General features: G+C 37.5%; 1 protein-coding gene across 1 annotated transcript; it reads right to left on the bottom strand.

Annotated features, from left to right (window-relative positions):
• Positions 1–6279: 6279 nt before the first annotated feature.
• On the bottom strand, positions 6280–12364 carry Sap30 (Sin3A associated protein 30). The gene is made up of 4 exons (XM_004852940.4): positions 11555–12364; positions 9825–9950; positions 9108–9206; positions 6280–6596 (listed from the first exon to the last, which is right to left on the bottom strand). Exons 1-4 carry the CDS (start codon positions 11870–11872, stop codon positions 6474–6476), a joined length of 666 nt encoding a protein of 221 aa, XP_004852997.1. The 5' UTR covers positions 11873–12364; the 3' UTR covers positions 6280–6473.
• Between the last annotated feature and the right edge of the window lie 4922 nt (positions 12365–17286).

Here is a 17286-nt window from a genome sequence, read left to right as displayed (position 1 = left end):
CTTAAAAACCATGATACATATTCCAGAAGTATCAACTTTTTTGAGAATAGCTCTACATTGAGACAAATAATTGCTGAGAATTTAAAAGTCACATAAATTTAAAAAGTAAATAAAGCATGTAACTTGAAAGATAGTTTCTAATTTTTAGAAGAAATGGGTTTAGACTATGTCTCCACATCTTAAGCGTGTATTGACTCATAGCAGCCATCAGAGTAATTTCAGAAAGTCTGTTATGTTATAAAGATATATTGCATGCTTGTTAAGTGCCAACCATTATTAAGATTTTAGGATTTTGTAATGAGTAAGATGCACTTGTATTCTTAGAACTTATGTTTTAACAAAGCTGTAATTTTTATAAACAAATAATTATAATGTGAAGCTGTCTATGAGGAGGTATAGGGCACCATACGAAGTATTGTGGGAAAAACTTGAGAAACAGTACTACACCATGTAGACAATCCAGGAAATACCATTTTAGTGTCAGTGACACTATTTCACTGAAGTACCCTTTGAAAGTTCCCTATGTGTTTCCAAAGATCTAATCAGGACAGTATCTGGTATCCATTCAGTGTTCAGTAAGTGTTACCAGGCTGGGCCAAACAATTTTGAGGTGATCACAATTCAGTTCCTCTTAAAGTCTGGACGAATACAGAATGTGTTTTCAAATACTGTAACCTCCTACAAAATGTATGAATACATTGAATTTGTAAAAAAAAAATCAAATTACTAGTATCAAGAAAGCATGTGATTTGATTGGCCTTTTTTCACTGAAGTGACTGGTAATAAAATCAGATTAACTAATAAGGAAAGTCTTACATCTTTTCAAGAACAGTGCACAGAATAAATAAATATATAAAGAAAATCATCAGTAAATCTGTTTCATGTTCTTCTCTCTCTGAGGGGGAAAAAATGTTAATGATCCAATACCACTATTTATAAATGACACATTAGCATGAGGGCACATGTGAGACAATGATAGCTTTTTAATGTGTTTCTATACAGCTACAATCAAAACCTGATAAAAATACTATTTGAAAAAAGCTAAATATTTAATACATGAATTATGTAGACTACAGATTCTTCATTATATTTTTTCCTAGCTGGATGTAACTTTAATATGAAATTCAATTACATTCTCTTAGAAAGGAATGCATTGTACAAGGCAAAAGATTTATACGATCTGAAGAGAAATCAGAGTATAAGGAATGTATTGTAGAAGTTCACATCTTTCTCTACATTGCCAAGTAAATGTAAAACTATGAATGTTAACTTGATTTACCTTAAGGAACTTTTTGGGACCAGGACAATAGGCTTTTAAAATCAAAATTTAATTTAACCCTATAAAAGAATAGATATTTTATTTTTCTGATAGATTTTAGTTATAAAAAAGACAAACTAAGCTTTTATTAAAAATTTACTATTATTGCACTGTCATGCAATAACTGATTAAGTAGATACTCTCTATATCCTTGCCTTATAGGCAAAAATGCCACAGTTTAGAGAAAGTAGGTAGCTTGTCTAAGGTGTTACCATCAATAAGTAGTGGAGCTAGGTTTTGAGTACAGCCAGTCTTACTCTAGCATCTAGTCTTAATCACTACACTGTTTAACAGCATAATCTAATCTATTTCTCCTGTCAGAAAGCAATTTCTGAATAGTACACACAAATTATACTTTTCAGATAGCTCATATGTACTACTTTCTGAATAACAATTTCTGTACTTTTATTTTTGACTTTCTATGTCCTTGTTCGTACTATAAATCCCATGTCGCTGAGCACAAAAATGACAGTAACACCAATAGGTCATCTCTTCTTAATAAAACTCTTTACTTATACTCCACAGAGACTCCTTGAATATATTTTTTTCTGGGATTAGGTTAAGGATTATTAGAGAGTTGGAAGCACCATGAAAAACTAAAGAATGAGCAAAAACTATTGGTGCAAGGGATGGAAAGATAGGAACATTAATGGATCATTTTACAAATTCCTTATAATTCTAGTAAGTACACATGGGTTCTTTGCATAATTCTTTTAAAGGGAACAAAACAAGAATACTTGTCTTCACCACTGCTATTCAACATTGTGATAGTTCGAGCCATAGCAATTGGACAATAAAAAATAAATAAAAGTCATCCAGATTTGGAAGAAAGAAGTAAAACTATATTTATTTACATAAAACATAATTCTATAGACATAGCAAAATCCCACAGAATCCACAAAAAACTACAAGAGCTAATAAACAAATTCAGCACAATTTCAGAGTCAATGTACAAAATCAGATGTGTTTCTACACTACTAATGAAAAATCCAGAAAACAAATTAAGAAAATTCCATTTACAGTAGTGTCAACATGAACAAGCTACCTAAGAATAAATTTAACCAAAAAGATTAAAGACTTGTACGCTGGAAACTACAAAACACTGAAGAAACAAATTAAAGATCTAAATAAATGGAAGGACATGCCATAGTCAGGGATTGGAATGCTTAATACTGTTAAAACGGCAGTCTTAAAGCAGTGTACACATTCAGTGCAATCCCATCAAAATTCTAATGACTTTTGGGGCAAAAATGGAAAAACCAACCCTCAAGTTCATCTGGAACTGCAAGGAACCCTGAATGGCCAAAACAATATTGAAAAGTAAAACAAAGTAGGACTCAAGAGTTCCTGATTTTAAAACTTATAACAGGACTAACAAGTAGAGCACTATACACCTGTAATCCCAGGTACTGGGGAGGCTGAGGAAGGAGGGCTGTGGGTCCAAATCTGGACAGCTTAGTAAGACCTTGTCTCAAAATAGAAGAAAAAGGTCTGGAGATATAGCTCAGTGGTATAGTGCTTACCTAGCACGCACTGATGCCCTGGGTCTGATCTCCACCATTGGGAAAAAAACAAAAAAAAACAACAAAAAAAAACGACTATCAGACCAAAAGTACAGAAATAGACCCTAACACCTATGCTCAAAAGACCATCCAGTGAGGAAAGCATGAGATCTTCAAAAAGTAATGCTGGGATATCTAGCTAACTATATGCAAAGGGATGAAGCTAGACTCCTAGCCAACATGAAAATTATAGCTCAGCGGTCAACAATCTAAACACTGTATAGCAACGGAAAGTATAAAACATCTGGAAGAAAACATAGGCATTAATCATGATGGTGGATTTGGGAATGAATTCTTAGCTTTAATGCCAAAAGTAGAGCAACAAAAGAAAAACTAGTTAAACTGGACTAGACAAAAATTAAAAACTTTTGCCGATCAAGGACCATTATAAAATGTGAAAGGCAACTAACAGAATGAAATACTTGCAAATCATATCTCTCATAAGGGTTTAATATACAGAATAAAGACATCCTACAACTCAAGATCAAAAAGACAACCCAATTAAAAAATAAAGTACTCGATACAAGTGCCCAGCAAGCACAGGAAAAGATGTTCAACAGTATGGTTATGTATATACAAATCAAGACTACAATGAGATACTGCTTCATATCCAATAGAATGGCTTAATTTTTAAAAAAGGAAATATGAGTCTAATCAAATTGGAGAAAGAGTAGCCCTCAGACATAGATGGTGGGAATGTAAAATAGTTCAGCCACTTGGAAAAGTCTGGAAGTTTCTCAAAAAGTTAAATACAGAATTATCATGTGACAATTCTACTGCTAGATATAAACCCAAGACAAATGAAAACATATTCACAGCAAAACTGAACATAAATGTTAATAGCAGCATTATTAATAATAATCAAAGGTAGAAATTCAGTGTTCATCAGTAAAAGAATGGATAAGCAAATTATGGGAATATATAGATACAATGGAAGTACTGATATATGTTGCAACTTAGATTGACTGTGAAAATATTATGCTAAGCAAAAGGAGCTAGACACAAAAAGGACATATATTATACATATACTGTAATTTATATAGCTTATAATAGGCAAATCTATAGAAACAAAGAGCAGATTAGAGGTTACCATATGATTGTTTTGGAGGATAATGAAAAAAGTTTTGAAATTCGAGTTGATGGTGCACAACATTGTGAATACACTAAATACCACCAAATTATACACTTTAATGATTATGTATTATGTAGATTCCTTCTCAAAAGTTTTATGTAGAAATGAGTTTACTTTTTAAAAGAAATATATTTAAGCCATTTATTTTTAACTTCTCCTTAATTGTTCTTTTAAAATTAGTTATCATATAACCGATTTAATCTTTTTTAGCCCCTTTAAATATTCAGGACACTTTCTTCCTCCTACTCCAGTGGCAATCCAGTTTGGATTGTTCTCTTTATACTTGAACATTAAAAGTAACCTATGCCTTTACAGAGATTAGTTTTCACTTATTTTTCTGTTCTGATATAGGTAAGTAAAAAGGTTTCTAGCTAATTTCATTGGATAACCACCTTCTGAAGCTTATGTTTTTATATAACCATGCTTTATTATGCAAATAATTATATGAAACTAATGTTGTTAAAGGTAATGCTGATGAACATAGTTTAATGTATGCAAGTAATTTCAAGCTTTCTCCACAGCATTTTATATGCAAAATAAGCCTACAAATTTTTATTAAAAATTAAGCCTATAAATTTTTATTAAAAATTAAGTCTTTATGGATTAGGCAAAAATACAAAATGTGGCCAGATGTGGTGGTGCACTGTAGTTGCAGTTACTCAGGTTGTTGAGACAGGCGGATATCAAGTTTGAGCCCAACTTTGGCAATTTAGCAAGATCTTCTCACAAGAAAATAAAAAGATGAAAAATGGCCTAAGGCTGTAACTCTATCTATCTATCTATCTATCTATCTATCTATCTATCTATCTACCTAGTGTCATTCCAATTTTAGTGTATGTGCTGCCAAAGGGAGCGAGCACTCTATCTAGTGTAAGTAAAACTTTCTTGAAATAAATCACTACATCTTGTAGCCATGTGGTTCATTTTCAAGTAGTTAAGAAAAAAACCTGTCACAGAGATTTCTAGAATACCAGAAACGAGGTTTCTATAACACTAATTATCCCAGCTTTCTGCATATCAATAAAACATACATTTTTAAATGGTCAAGCAAGAACAGACCAGCTGCTTTACTGTTCACCATATTTCCTAGATGTTTCTGCAACACAGCAAAGCTTCCCACAACAGAGAATTACTAGGTCCAAATGTTATCCTTGACAAACCTTGAGCTAGATTAATGGTCTCATCCATGTCCAGCCTAATATTTACAGCCAAAGTCAAAACATTTTACTGGAGCTGTTGTTTTGTATTTTTTTTATGTCATAAGGTATAAATCTGATTTATAATTTTAAGAATTTAGTTAAGCAGTACAATCACAGAAAAGGTAGAAGTCAAAAATGATTAAAAAAAAAAACCCAAAAAACAAACCTCATAGAGAATGAAACATAAAAAGAAGTATAGCAGAACTCTGGGAGGCTGAGGCAGGAGCATCACATGTTTGAGCACAGCCTGGGAAACTTAGCAAGGCTGGATGTCAGATGTCAAAATAAACAATTCAAAACGGGGCTGGGGATGTAGCCCAGTACAAAGGCCCTGGGTTCAATCCCCAAGACTGAAAGAGAGAGAGAGAAGAAAAAGCAGGAAAACAGAAATATAAATCAAGTCAGATACATATGACCAAAATTTTAATGAAGAGCTTATCTAGCACTCTCAAAGTTCAGTTTTTATTTGTAATATAAACAACATAGAACATGACTAAAAATTAAAGAGGCACTGCAGAGCTATTTTCTATTCTCATGTCACATAAATATCTTTTCTACCTGGGGATGTAGCTCAGTGGCATCGTGCTTGCCTTGCAAGCACAAGGTCCTGAGTTTGATCCCTGGTACCGGGAAAAAAAGGTCTTTTCAGTAAGACAAAATTCTTAAAAAACAACTATTTATGTTCTTATTTCAACTTTCAACATTTACCTTTGCTAGCACATTAAAACTTCTTTGGAAAGAGGTGGGCATACAAACTATTCTTGCTGATACTTCATCAAGTAACAATGATGAAGAGAAATTTAGAAAGTTGCATCAGTGGAAGTCTATTTTTCAAATCTAACACTATAAAGCATTTAAAAAATGTTACTTAAGATAGCCTTAATTTCAAATCAGATTGTACCAAAGAAAACAAACATGTCACATTTGTTATTTCTCCTTGTTAATTTTTAAAAATTGGGTTAAAAAAACGAAGATCTTTACATTAAAATCTCAGTTAATACTGATTCCTAAAAAGTCAGTTGAAAAGAAAATATCAAATTTCACAAAATAAATACACTGAAGCAACTATAATAGTAATAACCTTTATTTAAAATATTTTTAATCTAGGAAGCTCATTGTTTATGAGTTTCCAACTAATTATTAGTCAGAAACAAAGAAAATAAAACCAGAGAAAATTCTCCTTAGAAAAAATACACAAGGAACATTTCTACATGTGAAAACCAGGAAACAGTCTTAACATCTGAACATCCAAGTATCACGCCCTAGTGAACACCACTATCAACCTTGAGATCTGATTTGCTCTTGTCATTCTTCACTGAGTAGATGAAATAAGTTAAGGTGTCTTTTTCATTCACTGGAATAGACCTAAAGTGGCAACCCACTATCTATAAAGAAAAAAAAAATTGAGGAAATTAAATTTTAGATATAACAGACTTCATAAACTAGGTAAAAGATACTGTTTCATTAAAAGTGCTACATGATAAAAGATTTTTTTATAAATTAAATTTTATTTAATTAACAAAATTAACAAAACACCAACAGGAGAAAAAACACATAAGAATAAAAGATGTTTTGAACAAAAGACAGTTTGATTTCAAAGTATCCTTCTGCCCACTCAAATATACATTGATTAGATGTATGTGTCCTTTTATATTTACAATTGGAACTAGATTACAAAGCAAATGTTTTCATTTTACGCTTTAAATATCCATCAGCTAAAATAGAAGGGTCCACACACATAATACTAGGAAGAATAAATATGAAGATGAAAACATTTTGATACTAAAGAAAAAACCACAAAATATAAGTATCATTGTTCCAAGTTATAGCCATTCATTGATTCCTTGGCAGTATTTTTTGTAAAGGCTCCTCAAAATTTTTTCAGAAAAATTATGAATGGAAAATGAAAAGAGAAAGACAGGAAAATTCACTGATGACTGTGAGACTATTTAATTGCTTGTCTTTTTAAACTTTTTTTTCTTTTTGTACTACACATTGAACCTAGGGCCCTCCCCCTGAGCTACATTTCAGCCCCTTTTTTTTTTTCTTCTTTCCCTGAGACAGTCTTGTTAAGTAGCTAGATTGTCCAGGCTTGGCTGGACACTCCGAGTGCAGGGATTATCAGTGTGTATCACCATGCCCAGGTGCTTGTCATTTAACATGTGCACTCCACTTATGAGCAGAAGAATAAGAGTGAACCGGGGTGCTGATGTGCATATGTAGTCTATATTTTTTAAGAAAAAAAGAAAAAAACTGCTGCAGAAGCTGGTCAAGGTGGTGCACTCCTGTAAGGCCAGCATTCTGTGAAGGCAGGAAGATGGCAAATTTGGAAACAGCGATTTAGTGAGACCTTGTCTCAAAATTTAAAAAAAAATGAAAAAGGGTTGTGAATGTAGCTCAGGGTGAAGGTTCGAGGTTCAATCCCCAGTACCGAAAAGAAAAAAAAAGGCTTGAAAATAATACAATGGTTTTCAGAAAGTCAGATTATGTAACATTTAAAAGTAATCAGTTCTGGGCCGGGGATTTAGCTCAGTGGTTCTGTTGCCTGTCTCGCAAGCACAAGGTCCCGAGTTTGATCCCCGGTACCAAAAACAAAACAAAACAAAACAACAACAACAAAAAAGTAATCAGTTCTTTGATTCTCATTTGTTGGAGAGCAAAGGTGATTTCACTAGAGTAGTGTCTGATACATTTCATCATGGTAGGCAATATCTATATATTCATATGGTGTACAATACCAAAATCAAACTTTAAAAAAATTATATTTTTGTTACCCAGGCAAGAAATGGAATAGGAATTCTGGTTGAAGAATATACTGGGTTTTAACAATCTTAAGGGGCATTCTGCCAAAAATTTGTAACTTATTTATGTTTGATTTTTTTTTGTTTTTTGACTCACTATGTAGTTCAAGTCAGTCTTGAACTTGCTATATACCCCCAGCTGGTATCAAACTTGTGACCCTCCTGCCTCAGTCTCCTGAGTGCTGGGATCACAGGTAAGTGCCACCTTGCCAGCTATCTTTTATCTTATTTTACATGCACATTTTTGAAGAATATGAGAACACTGATTTATATATTCACTTTTCTATTCGTTATAGTAGTTAAATATTAAAATTTTAAATTTGATTAAAATACAAATGCATAAATCTATAGACATCCTAATAACATACACAGATTTTTTTGGTTCTAAGAACACAAATATACATAACAAGTAAAGTTTTCAAAACTTACCAAAGCACTACAAGTCTTATATCAAAGCAGAATAGAAGTAAAACCTTGCATATGGAAATAATTTTTAGGGGCTCATTTATAGGCCTATTCTAGCAGAAACTTTAAAAATCCTAACACAGACGTTAAAGCTAATTTATTATGTCAATTAAGTGTTCAATAAATATTTATTGATTAAATGGAATTTCAACATTTTGAAAACCATTCTTAGAAGATGCTGTACACAATCTAAATATAATCTATTAAGGAGTCAGTATATAAAGAAATTTCCTAAGTGGTAGACAAACGTTTTTAGGCAACTAGATTCTTCAACAGATTTTTTTCTTTTCTTTTTTCTTTTCTTTCTCTTTCTTTCCTTCTTTTCTTGTGTGTGTGTGTGTGGGTGTGTGTGTACTGGGGATTGAGCCATGGGGCCTACATCCCCTGCCTTTGTTTTGAAACAGTCTCAGTAAGTCCCTACTGTACAGGCTGGGCTCACAGTTGTGATTGTCCTACCTCAGCCTCCCCTAAGGCTGGAATTACAGGATATGCCACTTTTATTTTTCTCACTAAAATGTACTGTTAGAATACTAATAATAGACTAATAAATAATTTTATTAGTATTTAATGAACCCTTGTTTGTATGAACAAGTTCATTTAAATTGTAAATAGCTTAAAACTCATATTTACCTCAACAAGTTGTGCTTTATTAAGTCCTGGTCTGGTTGGTAGCTTGAAGTGTCTTTTGTATCTTCTAAGTGTATTTACTTGTAATTGGTATAAATCAACCTAGAAAAAATTAACATGTATGAATTAGTTCACATAATTTGTCGAAAGTTTGTCACTAATATGTATAACAGCAAACAGTTCAACTTCAGCAAAATAAAAATTTAATTTCATTGTTTAAAAAGCCTTATATAATCAAACCTATAAATTATAAAACATTTTAATTTTTTGTGGGCAATCATAAACTGAAAGCAAAAACAAGGAAGTTATATGACAACAGACCTCTAAGAATTCAAATTCTCAAAATTGAAATTGTACATGATTCTCTCTTTTTTTTTGAGACAGGGTCTCTTGAACTCACTATGTAGCCCAGGCTGGCCTCAAATTTGGGGGGGGGGGGTGTGTGTGCGATCCTTCTGTCTCTGCCTCCTGAGTGCTGGGATTACAGGCCTGTGCCATGGCACACAGCATCACAATCCAAATTGTAGCATTCCAATCGTATAAATGAATATACCAATTGAACTTGTGTAAATGGATATTAACTGATTATATATAAATTTGCTTTCATTTTTAGATTTCTCAGTTGCTTTCAACATTAAAAAAAATCTGTTCATGTTTTTATAACAGTTTCAAATTGAAAAACCTATGATTTACATTTAACATACAAAAGCTTTCATCTACCTCTGGAGTATCAATCTCTTGAACTGGTGAGTCACCTCCATCGTCATCACTCCCTTTTCTCTTTCTTCTGTTTCGAACACTCTGAATTAAGTTTTTATGATAATCACAAATGTAAAGATGCCTCGCCTGGAACAGAAAAATTTTACAGGCTGCTTATGAAATGTGTCTACTTACCTGTAAAGTGCATAGGTCACAGTGAATTACTAAAAATAAAGTCAAAGCAGGCCATTGTTAATACAATGGCATACTTCTTTCTACTCAAATCCTGCACCCTGTTAAAACATGAGATGTCTGGCAGTACAGTTAGGAGGACAGGGAGGGCGGGGCTTTAGAGGAAGGGGTGGTACCTGTTAGGGGAGGGAGGCAGAGGAGGAGAAAGAGAAATTCCAGTCCTTTGGGTTTTGTAATCAAATTGCAGTGAGGGTGACCTGAATTAGTTCATGCTAGGTTTTTACCTGACAAGTAAAAAGATGTGGCCCACAATTTTGCTATTTCATAGCATCTTCTCTAAAGAAATGTTTTAGAAAGCATATTTTAGTAGTGTACGCTCTCTAATTTAATAGTCAAATATATCCCTGATACAAACTATGCCCTTTTACAAATGACCTACTGAATTTATATTTCAACTATATTTAAATTTCAGTTACTAACTTTACCGAGTTCTAAGTGAATGTATCCATAATTCATTTTTCCAATTAAAGCAATCTGAAATTGTTCTTGTTCACATGAAAAGTTTCTCATGAGCAACACTGAAGAACTACTGCTTAAACAAGCAAAGTGTCACAAATAAACTTTAAAAACCTTTCAATATACTCCCGAGAGCTTCACTGACATTAAATATTGAGTTTCATATATTGACAGTTAACTTCTTTTAAAAATACAAACAAAGGCTGACTTAATAGGCTTTTTTTTTTTTTTTAAATGCAGGACTTGTGCTAGGTTGTGTATCTTGATTCATTCGCTACCAGCCAGAGCTCCAAAAAGGAGCAAGGTTCTTTCTAAAAACCCTACAGATTATTAAAAACAACAACAACAACAACAAATGGACGTGCGAAAGGACGGAAAAAGAAATCCCGATGGCTGCCACGCGGACCGCGAAACCGCAGAGGCTTAAGCGCTCCCCACGGCTAGCAGCAGCTGCCCTAAGAGCGGACAAGGCAAACACTGTAGGACCCGGCGCCCGGCCAGGCGGCGGTGAGCTCGGCTTCCTCTCTCTGTTTGGAAGACGGGGACAAACCACTGAAAAGAACAGGATCTCCCTTAACTGTGGTGTAAGATCCTGCAGGACTCCACTTTTACCAGACGTGAGAATCTACTACTCCCAGGGGCCAATAAACAGCTCGGGCAGCAAAACAAAGGGGCCTCCATTCTAGAAGGGGCTGTCGGGCTACAAGAAAACTACCCCAGGCCCTCCGTGCGGCGGGCGGTCTCCTTTGTTTCGTTTCCAGATCACAGCAAAGGAGGAAGAAGGAAGACAGTGCAGGAGAGACCGGGGCAGCGGGGTCGGGGTGGGGCGGAGGAGACTGGAACCATGGCGTGTGCCAGCGCTGGGGGCGGCGACAGGAGTTGCAGCGACTTTGTTGTTTGCATGCCACTAAAAGGACCCACGAGGAGCCCGCACTGCAACCGGGGCTGGGGGACTCCTGAGCCCCGCCAACAACCTCTGGCTATGCCCAGCCACTGGAGCTCTGCGGGGGCGGGCAGGGAGGGGCAGTCCCGCCCTCACTTACGCTCTTGTCCAGCTCGATCTTCACCTTCTTCTGGGAGATGCTCTTCTGGATTCTCTTGCTGAAGCTGGCGTTGCCCGCTGCTCGGCTGCACCGCTCCCCGTCCTCCCGCAGACAGCACAGCTGCCCGGGGCCCGGCCCAGCCGGTCCCGGGGGCCCCGCCGCCGAGACCGCTCCGGCGCCCGGAGTCTCGGCCCCGGTGCCCGCCCCGTTCCCGTTTCCAGCCGAGGCGGCGGCAGCGGCCGCAGCTGCAACCACTGCGGCCACAGCAGCGGCCGCGTCCCCGCCGCGGCTCATCTCCTCCGGCGTGAAGCCGTTCATGCCTCGGTCCTCAGGAGCGCCGGCGCTGACAGAAATCCCCGCTCGGCGCGCCGCTCCGCCTCTCTCCGCCAGGTCCCCGGAATCCTTCCCGGCGGCGGCGACTCAGTCTGCACCCCAAGTTCGGCGGTGGCACAGCCAAACACCGAGTGTCCTCGGCCTGGTGGTCTGGGTCGGAGCTGAAACAGTGCACGGTTCTTGTGGCCGCTACCCACAGTCGAACGGTGCTCGGAGAGGGGATCCCGCTCACTGTCACATGGAGACTTCAGCACTTGGACCTCTGCGCCTCCGCCTCCCTCAGTCTCCTGGACCTGCGCAAACAAGACTTGCCGTCTGTCTCCCCGCCCCTTCCACTCTGCCCCGAGGCACGGCGGGAATCGTAGTCCTCTGTGAGATCCAACTGGTGCTGCGTTCAAGCTTCGTGCCCGGAGTGAACTGTTCATCCCAGCATGTTTTGCGCGGCAACCGGCCGACAGTTGTTTTGTTTTTTTTTCTTCCCTTTTAAGAGCTAGGCAAACGGGAGAGTGAGGTTAGGGTTTTACGGTGTTTTCTCTTCTCTTACTGTGGGGAAAATAAACTGCTTAGCTCCTATCTCGCAGAGTTGCTGTTCAGACGAAGTTAGCCCACTCCTGAGAAGCATAAATTGTGATCGGGGAGGGCGAGATAAGCGAGCCTGTGGGAAAAAGTTTTGGAAACCTTTTTGTATTTGTGGAAAAAGTTTTTGGTGTGACCATGCTTTTGTGGGAAACCTGAACCGAGGAAAATTAGGCGACCTGGAGCTCTTCGGGTCCTGAGGTCCTGCAGCTCCATCTCGGCTTGACAGTTGTTAAGGGACCAAATTAAGTGGGGGCCTGCTGGGAATATACAGGAAGCGCCCATCCCGATTTCTGGACCCTGACAGGTCCTCCTCACCAATGTCAACTGACTGGTTGACAATTACAGGGCTGTTTTTCGCCTGCACTCCTAACCTTTCCAATTTTCAAATGGATTTGGAGAAGGGCGGAGTTTAGTATATTTAAAGGGGGGGACCCAACCCACACCATGTCCGTTTGACCACTCCTCAGAGACTTGGCAGTTTTAGCTCTAGGTAGCGTGAGGGGACAGAGAAGTCGGATTTCTTGAGCCATCTACACGCCCATACGTGGTGCATGTGCGCCTGTGTTGCAGATGTGTGTGCACGCGTGTACGTGTGTGTGGTCGCGTAAGCATGTATGTACGTGCGTGCACGCGTGCGTGTGAAGGGCGGGATAGAATGGGAGTGGCTACCCTTCCGCTAGTTACTGAGCTTCATTATTTATCAGCAGATATACCCTGTTTAACAACCTCACTGGTTAGAGAAAAATATATTTCAGACAATAGATGTTTTAAAAATCTCTTAGTAAATTATAGATTTTTCTAAATGTAAAATGCCATCTACACTGCAACTCAAACATAGGCAAAAAGTAAATACCTTTTATTTTTTAAAAAAATCCTGCTTACACTTCATTGTTCTTCTTAGATTACAGATTAATATCTAATCAATTCTCAGGAATTTTAGGCTATGATGTCTTTACATATCACTTCTTTCTTTATTCTCTTTTCCATTTCTGTAACTCCAGTAAACATAGCCCTCCCCCACTCTATCCTTCATGTTTCCTGCATGATCTTCAGTTTGTGTCTCCTTTCTTCATTGTGGATTGCTTAACTTGCCATCATGCATTCTCCTTTTAGGTGTGCTTAGTCGGCTCTAGAATTCATCTACAGGGTTTTGTCCCCCTCTGGCACGGGGAATCGAACTTAGGACCTGTGTTTACCCAGCAGGGTGCCACTGAGCTAAATCCCCGGCCTTCATCTATAGTTTTTAACTTTTATTATATTTTTTAGTTTATAATTCCTGCATCATTCTTTTTTAAATCCTAAACGTCACTTAGTTCCAAGTTGACAAAATTTAAAAGCTTGACCTTTTCTTCCATGAACATACTGAGGATAGTATTTTCAGACTATGGTTCTTATAGTCTGTTTTGTTTGTCTATTGTTTCTGCTGGTGCTGACTCACACTTGACTCTTTTTTGCATCCATTATCTTTGATGTTTGGTGTTCATTTTATTTGAAAACCTTATTAAAGAAATAATTTGAACCACTGGATAATGTTCTCAGGAGAGGAGCTTCATTTCCTTCTATTAGGTGCTCACGGGTGCCAACAGTTCTGAACTAATGCTTGAGTATTTCTGAGACAAGATGATATTTTAGTCTATATTCTCATTTTTTTGGCTATAATTCTTGGGATCTTATCCCAGGGCAAGAGGTGTTTAACTATGGTTACCTCCCTTAACATATGGACTCCAACACTACGTCCAAGTGACTGATTAATACTCAGATTTTCTTCTACTTCCTATCTTAAAGTGCTTGGCTATACTAGTACTGGATATATTAAAACAATATTTGCATTCTGATAGTATGGTCTGACATTTTGCTCAGCATCTGTCTGTGGTTTCTATCATGATTTTGTTCTCATCAGAGTGTGAAGTAACTGAAAAGCAGATAAAGTTCTCAGTTAAACTAGAGCTTGTCTGGATACAATATTACTTGTGCTTATTACCAAGACAGAATGGTATTAATCTTCAAGAATAAACAAATCTTCAGGATCAAACTAAGAATCCAGAGCCTTCCCCTTGCCCATAATCCAGCTTCATTAGAATGAGATTCTCTCAAACATTTCCATACATATTCCAGAAGAAATATTTTGATTAATAAATCTTTTTTAATACCCCAGAGCAAAATGTTTTCACTGAGGCTCTTCCATTTTAATTTTTTAAAATATCTACACTGTAATGCTGCAAATAATTTTCTATAGAAGCTACTTTGGGGTATTACCCTCTAGACAAAATCTTGGTGTCACAGAAGTAGGTATGAATATTTATTTGACTCTTAATTAGGCTACTGAAAACCATAACATTCTATTCATTACCTGAAGCCAATAACTGGAGTACTTTCAGAGAAATTTCTTTTGAAAACATGGAACAAAAACAAATTATAGGCTGGGGATTTAGCTCAGTGGCACCGTGCCTGCCTCAAAAGTGCAAGGTCCTGACTTCGATCTCTGATACCAAAAAAAAAATTATATTAGGTGCTGTGGTTTGAGTCTCAAGACTTCATGCATTAGAAGGTTGGTCCCTAGTGTGGTAATGTCAAGAGGTGATGGGACCTTTAAAGAACCAGAGCCTAGAGAAGTCATGGGAGGTGTTGCCCTAGGAAAGGAATGACTTAGTGCTCAAGGGACTCCAGTTAGTTCTCTAGAGAGTGAGTTGTTATTTAAAAAGAAGACTCTGGCTTCCTGTCTTGCCATATTATCTCTTCCTTCTCACGTCCACTCCTGCCACTGTAATGCCATGAGTCCTCCCTACAGAAGAGCCACTGTTGACCCCATACACTGAGCCTTCAGCGCTCAGACTCAGATATTTTACTATGGTATTTCATTAGTAATGGGCTAATACAGAAAATTGTAAACTGAGGAGTTGGGTCATTGCTATATTTGAAAATAGAAAGCTATTTTGGAACTGTATAACAAGCAGAGATGGGAAGAGTTTGGAGGAGCAGGTTAGAAAAAAGACTAGAGTACTGTAAAAAGAGGAGCACAGATGGCTCAGGTGAGGACTGAGAAGACCAGAGTAAAGAATTAGTCTCAGATGGAAATAAAGATCCAACTGAAAACTGGAGTAAAGGTCATCCTCACTATACTGTTGAAGAGAACTAGGCTGTATTGTGCCCACACCCTAGAGTTGTAAGGAAAGCCTACTTTAAGAAAGATGGTGGAAAAAATTTTAAAGCTGTACAGCAGTCTTCAGCATATGTATTACTTTTTTTAGTCAGATTTACAGTGAGACTTGGGAGCAAATGGAAATAGAGCAAAAAAATTTTGAAAATTTGCAGTCTAACAGGGAGAAAGTGACCAAATAACTGTACAGCTGAGCTACTGCTTGCAAGCAAGATCAGCCTGGATCAAAGGAAGCCAGCTACTTTGGATCAAGACGGTGAGAAAGAGGCTCAGAGGGCATCTCAGAAATCCGGGAGGCTGCCTCTCCTACTAGGACAGGCTCAAAGGCCTTCTGAGGGCAGAACAATTTCAGGGAAAGGCCCTGGGCTCCTCCATGTGCTTACTGCAGAGGGACACCTTGAGATTCTGGCTTTCTGGTGAAGTGCTCTGCAGCTGCTGCAGCCATGATTCAAGCAGGTACAGGTACTGGTCCTTGCCAGCAGCAGAACTTGGTAGCATCCACCTGGTGCTGGTTCTATAGGTATGCAGAGTACAATGGCAGTTTGCAAAGGAAATGGCAGATCCCAAAGGAAAGCCTAGGAGGCCAGACAGAAGTTTGCCACAGAGTCAGAGCCCTACAGTAGAGGTTGTGGACAACAATGCAAGTGGATCCATAGGAGTGGAGCAATAGCAAGGACTCTAGAAAGCTTTAAGAATCAACAGCATATATTGCCCAACTGGGAAAGCTGCAGACATTAGTGCACCACCTGAGAAAGCAACCATCTTTTCTTTAGTGAGAAGAATATTCAGAAGGATTAAAACTAGGGGGCAATCACTTGTTCCTCATCAGTTTTATTTTTTTTTTGATGTTACTATTTAATGTACCCCAGAAGTAAAATTATGGGCCTTGGGATTGATATGCAAAAGAAAACATGCTGTTTAAACAGTTATGGATCATTGGCTGCACATAACAGAATACCTGTCTCACAGTATCATTCATGAGATTATTTTTTTCTACCATAATAAGGCTGAGAAGATGGCTACTTTTATTCATATAGTAACTCAATAGTGTCAAGGTTGGCATTTATGATTTTATTGCCTTTCCCTCATCCTGACAGCAGTGTTCTCATTACAATCTATCAATACCTTGTTTATTATCTAGATGTTTTTTAAAGAAGGAAAGAAGAATGATTATTGGATAGGTAATTTACAGTTCTCCACAAAGATGTGAATTTTTTTCCTGGGTGGGAAAGGGGAATGAATGCAAGGCTTCCCACTGAGCTGCATGCTTAGCCTTTTTTATTTTGAGACAGGGTCTCACAAGAGTTCTAAATTGCCCAGGGTGGGTCCGAATTTGTGATCCTCCTGCCTCAGCCTCTGAGAATGCTGGGATGATACATGCAACCACAGGAGCTTACAACGATCTGGATTTTGAGAATGTTTAACAATGGAATAGAACAAGACCATGCTACTTAAAATTGTTCAAAATGATGAAAAAATCTTTCAGAATTTAGCAGAAATAAGTCATTGCTCTTAATTACTCTTTAAAAAGAATTCTACTGCTTATCCTAGAAAATAATATGTTCTGGTATTAATTACTTTGAAAAATTCAATCAGTAAATATTTGAGCCTTTGACACCTGTGTTATACTGGTGATAGGCCCTGAGAGATATAAAAACATAAT

The sequence above is a fragment of the Heterocephalus glaber genome, unplaced genomic scaffold (genome assembly GCF_053883595.1).
Source record: "Heterocephalus glaber isolate CG9 unplaced genomic scaffold, H.glaber_assembly_v1.0 deba00001461, whole genome shotgun sequence".
NCBI lineage: Eukaryota > Metazoa > Chordata > Mammalia > Rodentia > Bathyergidae > Heterocephalus > Heterocephalus glaber.
The sequence above is the reverse complement of the archived record's forward strand: the minus strand, read 5'-3'. Positions and strand labels throughout refer to the sequence as shown.